Consider the following 12507-nt stretch of genomic DNA (forward strand, 5'->3'; position numbering starts at 1 on the left):
TTCCTCAGCACCACATAAGCAAAAAGAAAAAAGCCGGAAGTGGCGCTGTGGCTCAAGTGGTAGAGCACTAGCCTTGAGCTGAAGAGTTGAGGGACAGCACCCAGGCCTAGAGTTCAGGCCTTACAACTGGACCCCCCCCCAAAAAAAAGTGAAAAGAACGATGCAATGTAGAAAAAAAAGTAATGCTTAATATTATCAGGAAAAAAATTAACGACATTTCAGCTTAAAATGGTTTTATTTATACTAACATTTTCTTCCTTCTTATTGAAGGAACATAGTAGATTACTGGGCATTTATCAAGTTTTGCTGAGAACTCAAGCTATTGGTTTTCCTCCTAGATTCTTCTTCATGGAGATGACTTAAAACACTGTATATCACCCTTATTTCCAAGTCAAAAACACGCAGAAGCAACTATGGATACAGTGGATGATTTGGCTGATCTCAAGGATGTAGGGAGGAAACTGGTGCCCCCGTATGTTGGATGCCATGGAACACACTATTCATGAAGCTCTGATTCAAAGGGCCATGATTCAGTATCTGATGACAACCACAGGATACAATGCACACTATAGACAATAAAGGCTGGCACACACTGTGCTTTTCCTTTAGCATCTTGAGTACTGGGAGTCAATCAAAACATACTGGCAACTTCACTGTGAATTAAAATTAGAAACTGAAGAGATCATGGTCATGCCTGACCCTAAGAACATATAAATACTGAGCTAACTGGGGGCAAGAGATAAATAATTTGAAAATGGATGTGTAACACTTATGTGTAGAAACTTTGAGTCTCTGATTTGGGCCCCCCAACTAGAATGAATGTCTAGAGTGAACTACTGGTTAAAAAATAAGTCAGCCAGGTAAAACGGAGTAGGGATTTAAGGGCTAAAGGAACTGTAGGAAGGAAGAAAGGCCCAGATGCGTGAAACACCACAGGCAGTATGGAGACAGCAATTGTGACAGAGATCAAAGTGCAGCACAGGTAGAGAGAAAGCTGGCAAGGGCTACATAATGGAGTTTCTAAGTCATGCTCGGAAGCTGAACTACAAACAGGGGAACCCCTCAGGAACAACATCATTTCAACAAGCTATGGAGGTAATACTCAAACAGGGTCCAGTCCAGAAAACACTAGGAACCACAACAGGAAACAGTAGGAACAATGAGGAAAGTCAACAGCAATAAGGTATAAGAGGACATTATTTCTTTTTTCTTGTTTTTTTTTTTTTTTTTTTTGGTCAGTCGTGGTGCTTGAACTCTGGGCTTGGGCACTATCCATGAGCTCTTCAGCTCAAGCAAGCACTCTACCACTTGAGCCACAGCACCACCTCCAGTTTTCTGGTGATTAATTGGCAATAAGAGTATCATGGATTTTCCTGCCAGGCTGGCTTTGAACTGTGATCCTCAGATTTCAGCCTCCTGAATAACTAGGATTACAGGCATGTGCCACTGGGTACCTGGCTAGAAGTACATTACTTCTTAAGCAGGGTGATTGGTTATCAAGTCTTTATGGCTGAAGATACTACAGTTGCAATGGAACAGGAAGAGAACATGGAGCATTCCACATGACTCCAGTTTCTGCGCAGCTGTCCCTAGCCCAAACTGGGGATACAGAGTAGGATCAATTCTGCAGAAGTGAGTGAAAAGACAACAAATCTTACTTAGGGCATCTAAAGTTTGAGGTATCTGCAGGTAAACAGCTACACAGAAGCAAGTGAGAGAAACAGATCTGGGAGTTACCTGCAAGAAGGGGATTGTTGAAAGCATTAATTTGGATGACCTTTTCTTCAGATGTGAATGGTTAAGTGTCAAGGGCAGCAGTGAAAGATGTTTACTGGATTTGGCAATGTGAAGATCACTGGGAACCTTAAAAGTCCGCACCTGAGTGGACTGTAGGGAAAGAAGGCAGGTGGAAGTGCGTGAGGAATATATGTGGGCAGGAAGAAGCTAGAAAATTCCTGCTTTCCAAAGAAGACAAGTGAGGTTGCTCGTTTCTCCAGGATATGTGGGGGAGACCATGTTCTATGTGTTCTAACTGAAGGATAATGACCTTGAGGAAAAACTAATAACACAAGCGAGAGAAGAAACAGCAGAGGCCTGGAGGAGGGATGGGACCAGAAACAGCCAGAGGCATAGAAAGAGTTGATGTGGAATAACCTACATTTTCTTGCAGAAGTAAGGCGGACACTGGAGGTCAGAAGGAGTTGTTGATTTAGATTCATTTTCTCAGCCCAGGAAAGCTGTGAGTGATCTCATCTAAGGAGCAAGAAAACACTGCTCCATTAGAAGTGGAGAAGACTATCTAGCCATATGTGTGTCAAAGGAGACTGGCAAATTCAAGTTCCACTGTGTGGAGGGTGGACAGCAATCCTCTTCTTCATTGGCTGTGGGCAGACTGAGTGACAAGACATCGTGTACCCCTTGGTCTCAAGCATTACATTTATATTTGGACAGCATTGTGAGTAGTTTTCCTGGCTCCCAAACACATGGTTGCCCATCTCTTGAAGGAACATGAAAAGCAGCACAAGAGCTAGAAATATACCAGAGAAAATGCTGGTGAGAATCTGTGAACTGCCTACCCAAGAGGGGAAGTAAGCTTCAGGCTCAAAGTATTTTCCATAGTGCTTATTCCTTTTGAAGTTCCCAAGATCAGCCTGCAGGGCAAAGGCTGCCAGCAGGAAGTAGGCCTCCTCTCGCAGCACACACTGAGAATGAAGGACTTGTTTTCTCAGGTGCCAGTAATAATAGTATCTTGCTGCTCTGTCACTAGGAAAATGAAAGAAAACAGCAGTCACATTTAGTGGAACAATGCAATGGCATGTAAACAGAACCCAAATCCTGTTCTACATCTGCTGACAGCAGCCCCATTTCTGCCTCTTCACAAACAAAAAGGGGGAGGTCCTAGCTAGGACCTGATTGCTCCCTCAAGAGGTCTCAGGGGTCACAATTCCTTTTCAGATACCCAGACAGCAAAAATAACATTTCCTAATGCCTTACAGCATTTGATTTGCCCAGAGAAAGAGAAAAGGTCTCAAAAATCCCACTCCAATATGGTAAATAAGTTGCACCACACAGAGTTTTGACGTGTGTTTCTGAAATTTCTTGCTATAATGATGCCACACTTTCAATGCAAACAAGAACACATCTAGGAACAATCTTGATCTTAAAATTCTTTTTAGTTTTATTTCTTAGCTGAGCACATTATAATATAAATATTATAATGCCCCTTAGAAAATATCTGTTTATATGCCTTTTAAGAAAAGTTTGGTTAACCATAGTGCTTTTAGTATCTGTGTTTCTCTATGAATGAGTGAATTATAAGCTTCCCTTACATCTTTTTCTGAACTGGGTATTAATTTATAGGACTGACTGTTTTCAGAGGCACATGCATGATGATCACACCCTCCCACCAAAGGAAATACTTGTAGTGAACCCCACTGAGAATTCTTTGCAGTCCATTGAGGTCAGAAATAAATATAGTCTCCATTAAATACGTTGAGTAAGATGGAATGATAAAACAAAGAACAACAACAACAAAAAACCCGAGTCAAAAATGTTCATGGGCAAGCAGGATATTTACAATCACTGCAAAAAAAAAAAGTGTTTTAATGAGCTTGTTTGCCTCCTCATTATTTTAGATTGACTATTTCCCTGAGATTGAGAACTCAATAGTACATGATAAAAGAAGCACATGTGTTTACATTAACCAAGACCTGTTTAAATATGACAGGTTTAAAATTAAAAGCATTTATGTAATTCTTTTCCCATGGGATATAATACTTTTCAGACTGCATGTTGTTCCAATGCTAACCATATACTGCTTGTGTATGGTGTATGATTCATTCCTGGGGGGATAAAGCAGCATAGGGATGAATTAAACATTCATTAGTACCCTAGGGTTAATGAGGGGTTAATGTATTTTCCTTCTTTGCAGGGCATCCATCCTTACCAGGTAAACTGTCTGAAAATTTTATATAAACAAAATGACTAATGATCTTTCTTAGTTCTTAAAAAAAATCTTCATATATTAATTGTTTTGCCTTTAGTTTGCATCTGGCAATGATATAAAGTATCAAGTGCTAATTTTTCATGTAATTCACTAGCCAATTGTATCTTGATCACTTTCACAGAATTTCTCAGTTTGAAAATAAAGTGAATTATAGAGTTTACAGTTGTGTTTTCTTGTCAGCCAAGAAAGTTACCTCTGAAAAGAGTTCCAGCATGAATCCTCCAATATTAAAGATTAACTGAGCTTTTAAAATGGTGAAATCTGAACTTGCATCACGAGTATGGAATTGTTCATGAGCTCATCTCAAGAAAAAAGAATCAATTTAATGTCCAGGTCAAACTGTACCTAAGGTTGTCAAAGCATAGTTTCAGTGGATTTACTCTTAGTTTTAATGTTATTAGTAGGAATAGAAAACTAGACTCAAAATGTAAAAGGAAAACCAGGTAATATAAATGCATATACTTCAGAGGTAATACAAACTGCCCCTCCCCTACTCCCCAGCCCTGGAAGAGTAAAAATCCTTTAATCTCTCCTCTTCACAGTAGTGCTAGTTCCTTCCTGGGGATGGATGTGCTATTAAAAATGTGAGCCAGTGATGATATTAGCATTTTCAGTCATAATTTACCATTATTTTTGCCTAGCAAAACTCTGTTTCAAGATTGAGGATAACAAATATGTGAGTAAGCAAAAAAGTTCAGAAGGAAAAACCTGAAGTTTTTATGAAGTTGATAGTCTAACAGGTGGAGACAAACAATAAACACAAATGACTTTTTTAGTATATATGTTAGAAGTGCTGTGGAGAAACAAATATTCAGAATTCTTCTTTGTCCTCATACCTGATCAATCTGCCATTTTCCACATAGTACTGCACACGGAAGTGTATAATCATGGGAGGCCCAAATTGGTCAATACCCTAAAAAAAGACACATGCCAAAAAACAAGCTGTGTTCAGTTACTTCAAAAATGGGTTTCAAAAGAACCACAACATCATTATTTGCAAGGTTCTTCTTAAATGCTGACAAGCTTAATCTATTTGTAATGAGAGGGGCTTATAATGGATGTGCACATTTGTCCCATGTGGATACCAGGGTCATGTAAAACCAGGAAGTTAAACAGCAATATGGGGCACCATACCCCTAACTTTCATTCACAGTAATGCCAATGGCAACATAAGGGAAGATAAAAATAAATGCCATGGAAATTTCTAGCTGAGACCCAGCTTCTGGCTCAGCCCTGTCCCCTGTGGTGACCATTTGCTTCTTATTACAAATGTTCTCTTGTCATTCCACATACCAAATTCTAACATGCTGTTTGTTTACTTGACATTCATGTTCCTTTCCCTGTAGCTGGCTATGAAGTAGCTTTCGAGTTTATCACAAGAATTTTTAACTACAAATTGGAGGATCTGAGATGAAGACACGTGATATCATTCCTGATTTACCAGAGTAATCCTAGAAACCCTATGTAAATTCTTGATAAATATCTCCGACATAAATGGATTTGATGTTTACTAAATAAAATAATAAAAGATCAAATGCAAAGTATAGTAAAAGCAGATTAAAACATTACTAAAAATCTTCTAGAATTTTTGACAACACAGCCATGAGGGACAAGCAAATTATTTTTCCATGCATTCACTTCAAAGCATTACCCCAAAACTACTAAAAATGTTATTATCAAGTTACTGAATAGACACCAAGACAATCATTATATGTTATTAGCTATTCATACATGATTAATCTGATATTTTAGAAATTATAATCCATTTCCCTTTTTTCTTTCTCTTCTGGGTAAGTACTGCTTATTTTTTTGTAATATATATAACAGCTAAAATAATCTTTCGAAAAATCAAAATAATTTTGCTCATAAATGTAATCTCACCCAAGTGACTTCGTATTGTCGTACCTTGCTGGCCTCTTTTTTCCATTCCTTTGGACAATACTTATAAAGCTTTTGTGACAGTTCCATATATACATGTTCATTATCTGCACATCAAAAAAGGAAACAGGATAAGCTAAAGAAGGAATAGATTTTTTTAAAGAAAAAATTTCAAAGAAACAACTTAAAAAAATAAACCCTCAAGATCTATGAAAGTAGCCTGATTTTTGTATACAACCAAGAACAGACAGTAACATACTTTTTTAAAAAGGTTCTGTGGGCTACACATTAATGAGATTAAAAATTATTTTCCTTCTACAATACAGAATTCAGTACTACTAAAATGTGCAATGCCTAGAAGAAATGCTAGTTCCCAAGAAATGTTAGTTCCCAACTCTTGCTTTTTCTTAGTTTCTAGGGTCACAATAACTAAAGAGACTATCTTAACCTATGGATGCCACTCAGTTTAACCAAAAATACCCTAAACTCACAGAAAACTGTTCTCAAAGATGTAAAATAGTGACATAAAAAAAACCCACCTTAATTACTACATATAAATTAGGGAAAATTGATAGCAGCCCATGAGGAGCCTGACCTCACTTTGTGAAGAACAGTCTTTAAAAATATCTGTTCCTGGTGTTCCCCTACATCAAAACACAGCTGCCGCAGTAATAAACACTAGGAGCACTGCCTTTGGGTCTGATCTTGTGGAAGAGAAGAATCTTGTGGAAAACAAACATCAGTGCCAAAGCGTTCCTTCAAGGGGGTGATGTCCATAAAGTGTAACAGAAATCAAGACTACTCAAATCTATGTAAAAGTGATCTAAACATCTCAAAACAAGCTAGTAAAACCATCATTTTTTTCATTTTTCCTGAAGAGAATATCTTAAAAGATATATACATTTCCTAAAAGAAACAATTAAACAATTAACACCCCTGTTTTAGAGGGTTTTTTGTTTTGTGCTATTCCTGGGGCTTGAACCCAGGACCTGGGTGCTGCCCCTGAGCTTTTTTTTTTTTTTTTTGCTTTGGGCTTTCTGGTGATTAATTTGGAGATAAGCGTTTCACAGACATTTCTGCTCAGGCTGGCTTCAAACCATGATTCTTAGATCTCAGTCTCTTAAGTATAGCTAGTATTACAGGAGTAAGCCACTATTTCCTGGCTGGACAGTTTTAAATAAAAATCGACCAAAAAGAAAACACAAAACACCAAAGGTGTTTTTCTCTAACCATAACGAAGGTAGTATATACCTGGGATGCTTTGCAGACAAATATCCATGCCGGAGTGGAAGTGCAACTCCGACTACACCAGAAATAGACAAGCCTGACTGTATTGCTGATTCCTGGCAAACACTGGGACTTGACCAGAAATATGTCAGAATGGGATAGCAAGAATAAAACTATTTTTTAGCTATAGAATATTTTGTCATGAGATTTGAATAAAAGGAGTAAGAAGTCCTAGAGACAAGAAAAAGATGTGACTTAAATTCACTCTCAGGTTAGTTAACACTATCTCCCATCTCTCATTTTTACTGATTAAACACAAAATGGACAAGACCAGACAACCTTCCAGTTGAATCTGATGTGTGTTTGATTTGTGTTCCTATCTAAAGCAGCAGCACAATGAACAGAAGTGATACTGCTCACCAGAATAGTGTGTACACGCATGTGTGCACACACACAATATATACACACACACACACACACACACACACACACATATGTATATATATTCACTATATCACTACCACTTGATGATTTGATAAGTTTCTAGCTTGAAAATTCTGGAGCTTCCAGATAGCTATGTTTCTGGATAATGGTGTACCCTGAGGAGAGGAAGTACCTTTGCTTCTCCCCCCACCACTACACTCCAGACTTGTTTCAATTGTATCCACTGTAATATCCTTTATAAGAAACTAACTGATAAAGGACTGGACAAATAAGCCATGCTTCTCACGGTTGAAGAAAGAAGTTAGAAATAATAGAAAAAGGAAGGGCTACAATGAATCTCACAGAATTAGGTTAGAATTGAAAAAGTTAATTCAAATTTGTGCATATTAAAAAAATGTGGAGAAATCTGTGACCAGAGTTAACATCACCAGTAAAAATTAATAGATACCATGTGTTTCCTGATACCACACACTGAGAAGGGCATAATATCATTTATCTGATATTCCTGCCCCCAAAAATGCATAACCTGAATTAATCATGGGGAAACATCAAACAAAGCCAAATTAAAGGACATTATACAAAGTAACTGACTGTACTTTTCAAGTGTCAAGGTCATAAAAAACAAAGTGGGACTGAGGAGTGGTTCTGGAATAAAGTAGACTTGAGACATGACAACTGAATGTAACTTATGGTCCTAGGTTTTCTTTGTCTATGATGACTATCATTTAGGACCAATGCCAAAGCCTAATGGCCATTTAGTATAATATCAGTGCGAATTTCATGACTATATTATTTACACTATGGAAATATATGAGAATGATGTTCTTATTTTCAGAAAATTTACATTGAAGTTTGTAAGACAGGTAGCTCATGGATGGAAGAAGCAAACTTTTTGGGGAGTGGGGGCAAGGGTGTGCCCCAACCCCTGGAGGAATCGTGATAGATAGGAAAACAACCAGACTGAATGTAGAAGTGAAAGCCAGTTTTGAGATGCTCCTGAACTTATCTAGTTTGAACCATGCTCAGAGAAAGCAAAAACAAAAACCACTAAGACCTAAGAAAATAATCAGCCAATCATCAAAATCCCCAGTTACCTCAAAAATGCCTGACCCCCATCTCTAGGACCAATACTGACTCCCAGTGCAGCAATGGTGCTATATTTCTCTGTCTAGATGCTTTCAATTTTTTTTTTTGGGGGGGGGAGGGGGGAATCAGTCATGGGGCTTGAACTCTGGGCTTGGGTGCTGTCCCTGCACTCTTCAGCTCAAGGCGAGCACTCTACCGCTCGAGCTACAGCGCCAGTTCTGGTTTTCTAGTGGTTTATTGGAGATAAGAGTCTCACGGACTTTCCTGCCCGGCTGGCTTTGAACCACGATCCTCAGATCTCAGCCTCGTGAGTAGCTAGGATTATAGGTGTGAGCCACCAGCGCCCGGCTTTCATTTTTTCTTTAATAATATCCTACTAAAACTTTGTTTCTCCTTTATAAATTCCTTTACCAATCTTTGTTTCCAAGTTTGTCTTGGTATATGGGAACTCTAGTATTCTTGCAATATTTCTGTAAATCTGAAATTATTTTAAAACAAAAAGTTCAAAGACTGGGATGAAATTTAGATTTTGCTATTTAGATGGTATTAGAGAAGAGTGTTAGAATAGTTGTATTTTAAAATGTTAGTGTTTTTTTTTTGGTCTGGTTGTGGGGCCTGAACTCTGGGCCTGAGTGCTGTCCCTCAGCTCTTCAGCTCAAGGCTAGCGCTCTACCACTTGAGCCACAGCGCCACTTCCAGCTTTTTTTTTTCTTTTTGCTTATATGGTGCTGAGGAATCGAACCCAGGGCCTCAGGCATGCAAGGCAAGCGCTCTACCACTGAGCCAACTTCCCAGCCCAAAATGTTAGTGTTTTAAGTACTGCAGAAATTATATCCTTTGTAACTATTCAATTAACAATGAGAATTTTAGATACCAATCTAAAGCTGTGAGAGAGGTTTTAGAGCATTACAATTATTTTATATATTACAGTGGTACATTATATGCTATTATACATTTGTCCAAACATATAGAAGCAAAAGTATAAACACCAGAAGTCAATCCAAATGCAAACTGTGGACTTTGAGTGATAATAATGTATGGATGTAGGTTCACTTGTGTATTGCTCTGGTGCAGGGTGTGCTGGTGTGGATATATGGAGTATGTGGGAACTATGCATACTTCCTGCTCAACTTTTCTAGGAACACAAAATCACACTAAAAACTAAAGCTTATAAAAATATTCTCAAGTACCCATGGATCCTGGAAGGCTGGTGGGGCAATGGCTTCTATCTGACTTGAGAAAAAACTGACAATGAGTGAGAGAGGACAAGTAGCATGTGCAAGGCCACACTGTCAGTTAGTGGTAGAACCAGAATTAGAACCAGATCATCTGATTCCTGTCCCAATGTTCTTTCAACATACTACAATCTCTTCTTTAAAGAGGACATCTTACAGACTCTTATTTTGAAATGTAAGAAAGCTATAAACTGGTTTTCTTGGACTGACTCGTTGAACAACAAAGATCAACAGTATGGGTATAGCTGTAATAAGACAAATTATCTTTGAATATAGAATAATAAAAGTTACTTAGACTCTATAAGTCATCTTATTTCTCCTAGGCCCTCCCTTGAAAGATGACTGAAGTCTGTACAAACACAAGAATGTAGCTTAGCTTTTGTGTTTTTATTGCTCTGATTACCACAGGAAGAAACTGAAGAGCAAATGGGTGATTCATAGGTGTTCCCATGTTCCTTAGCCTCTTCTAAATGGGCAACTGAAAACAGTTCACATTTTGGAGAAAGGGTCTGGTTTATCAGTTGATAATGTATTATCCAAGTTGGTACACATAAACATTTGCTGGTTCTGACCAGATATTCACCAGTTTCAGTAACATAAACCAATTCACATCCATGTATGAAACATAATTAAACAGTTTACAAGTCTTCTTAATAAAAATAAAGATTTTTGGTATATATAAAACTATAGAAATTTCAAATATGATGTAAAAGGAAAAAGCTTATAACTCTCAGGTGAGTCCCAAGTGTCAATCGTGAAGGTATTATGCAAGGGTATGTGGAGTTTGCTAATTGCAAATTTCTTCTTAAAAGCAAGAATATATGAATAGAGGAATATCAGTTCCACCATGCTCAAATTTTTTGTAATTTCCAAGTTACTGTAATTGATAATACATTATAAAACATATGTAGGATCCTTTCCTCCTAACTCTAGTTATTTCATTAAAAAAGTAAATTTTATATTCCTAAAGATGATTCAACTACAAATTCAAACTAATAGATTCATGACTTAAAATCCTAAATCTTGTAAGATATATAAGGAGCTGAACTTAAAAAAATGAGTATTATACTATCAATAAAGATGATTTAATAAATATTTTTCCAATCATACTTTTAAGCTAATCATGATTTAGCTATAAAAATGTCATTTCCTTAGGGATAGTTGGTTAAATCCATCAGAAAAAGGAATAACGCTTACTTTGTATAACACTGAGTCCAAACAGATGACAATCCTTTAGCCTGAGCAGGTCACATACTTGGACCAGCAATTGGTGACACAGAATCTTAACCTATAGAAGAAAGAGAAGAAAAAGAAAAAAAAAAAAGTTGAGACAAGCCCACATGGTGAGCCACATCAGGATTTTAATGCATTATAAATATACCCCTTGATAGGACAAGTTAACACTAGTAAAATGTCTGCTAGTTTGTGGAAATCACTTTAATCTGTGGCTGTGATTCAATAATGATTATCACAATATCAATTTTTACAGCATAGTATTAAAGTATCAATCCAATCTTGCACAAGACCTATAAATCTTATGACACATGGATAAGATGCCTCCAACAGTCTCCTCTGACTACTTAAAGTATTAATTTGGCAATATTCTTTCCTTTCTAAAGTAAGTTTATATACTTATTTAAATCAACAAAATTACATACTAACAACATTAAAATGATATTTTACTATATGTACAAAGAATGAACTAGTTAATTAACATGTATTACATATATGTTTTTGTGTAAGGTGAGAATTCTTAAGTATAAGAACATACTTATACTTAGTAGTTTGCTAGCATATAACACATTACTATTAGCTGTAATCACTATTTTGTATAAAAGAGCTCTTTTTTTCTTTTTCTTTTTTTTTGGTCGGTCGTGGGGCCTTAACTCTGGGCCTGGGTGCTGTCCCTCAGTTCTTCAGCCCAAGGCTAGCGCTTTACCACTTGAGCCATAGCACCACTTCCAGCTTTTTCTGCTGATGTGGTGATAAGGACTCAAACCCAGGGCCTCAAAGGCAAGCACTCTACCACTGAGCTACCTTCCCAGCCAAAATTTCTTGTTATTTTTCCTGGGTAACTGAAATTTGGTATACTTTGACTAAGCTCTCTCCAATCCCTTCACAGCCTAGACACTCAGAACCACCATTCTACTCTGTCTGAGTTAAACTTTTTGGATGTTACATAAATGAGATTATGTGGCTGGCCTATTTCACTTACTGTGATACAATATCCTCCAGGTTTGTTCATATTGCACATGATATAATTCCCTTCCTTTTATTACTTAATAATATTCCTTTGTGTACATATAACACTTTATCCATTCAACTACCTATGGACACAGGTTGACTGCATATCACTGCAATGACTGTCAGCATGTAGATGACTCTTCAACATGAGTTCATTCCTTTTAGAAATACTCATAGGAGTGAAATTGTTGGCTTATATGATAATTCTATCCAAGTGTTTTTTTGTTTTTGTTTTCAGAACTGGATTTTATTTTTTATTTTATTTATTTTTTTGTCGGTCATGGGGCTTGAACTCTGGGCCTGGGCGCTGTCCCTCGGCTCATCAGCTCAAGGCTAGCATTCTACCACTTGAGCTACAGCACCACTTCCTATATGATAACTCTATAT

General features: G+C 37.3%; 1 protein-coding gene across 2 annotated transcripts in view; it reads right to left on the minus strand.

Moving 5' to 3' along the window:
- Positions 1–12507, minus strand: part of Frmd6 (FERM domain containing 6) — an 83025-nt gene that overhangs the window by 23422 nt on the left and 47096 nt on the right. The window contains exons 3-6 of one of the 2 annotated variants that reach the window (XM_013012356.1): positions 11074–11164; positions 5912–5991; positions 4843–4919; positions 2577–2763 (exon numbers count right to left, since the gene is read on the minus strand). In XM_013012356.1, coding sequence (XP_012867810.1) covers positions 2577–2763; positions 4843–4919; positions 5912–5991; positions 11074–11164 — 435 coding nt within the window. Of the gene's footprint in view, positions 1–2576; positions 2764–4842; positions 4920–5887; positions 5992–11073; positions 11165–12507 lie in introns of both variants that reach the window. The other variant, XM_013012355.1, reaches the window with a different exon arrangement.

Source organism: Dipodomys ordii, unplaced genomic scaffold (assembly GCF_000151885.1).
Source record: "Dipodomys ordii isolate 6190 unplaced genomic scaffold, Dord_2.0 Scaffold16, whole genome shotgun sequence".
Classification (NCBI taxonomy): domain Eukaryota; kingdom Metazoa; phylum Chordata; class Mammalia; order Rodentia; family Heteromyidae; genus Dipodomys; species Dipodomys ordii.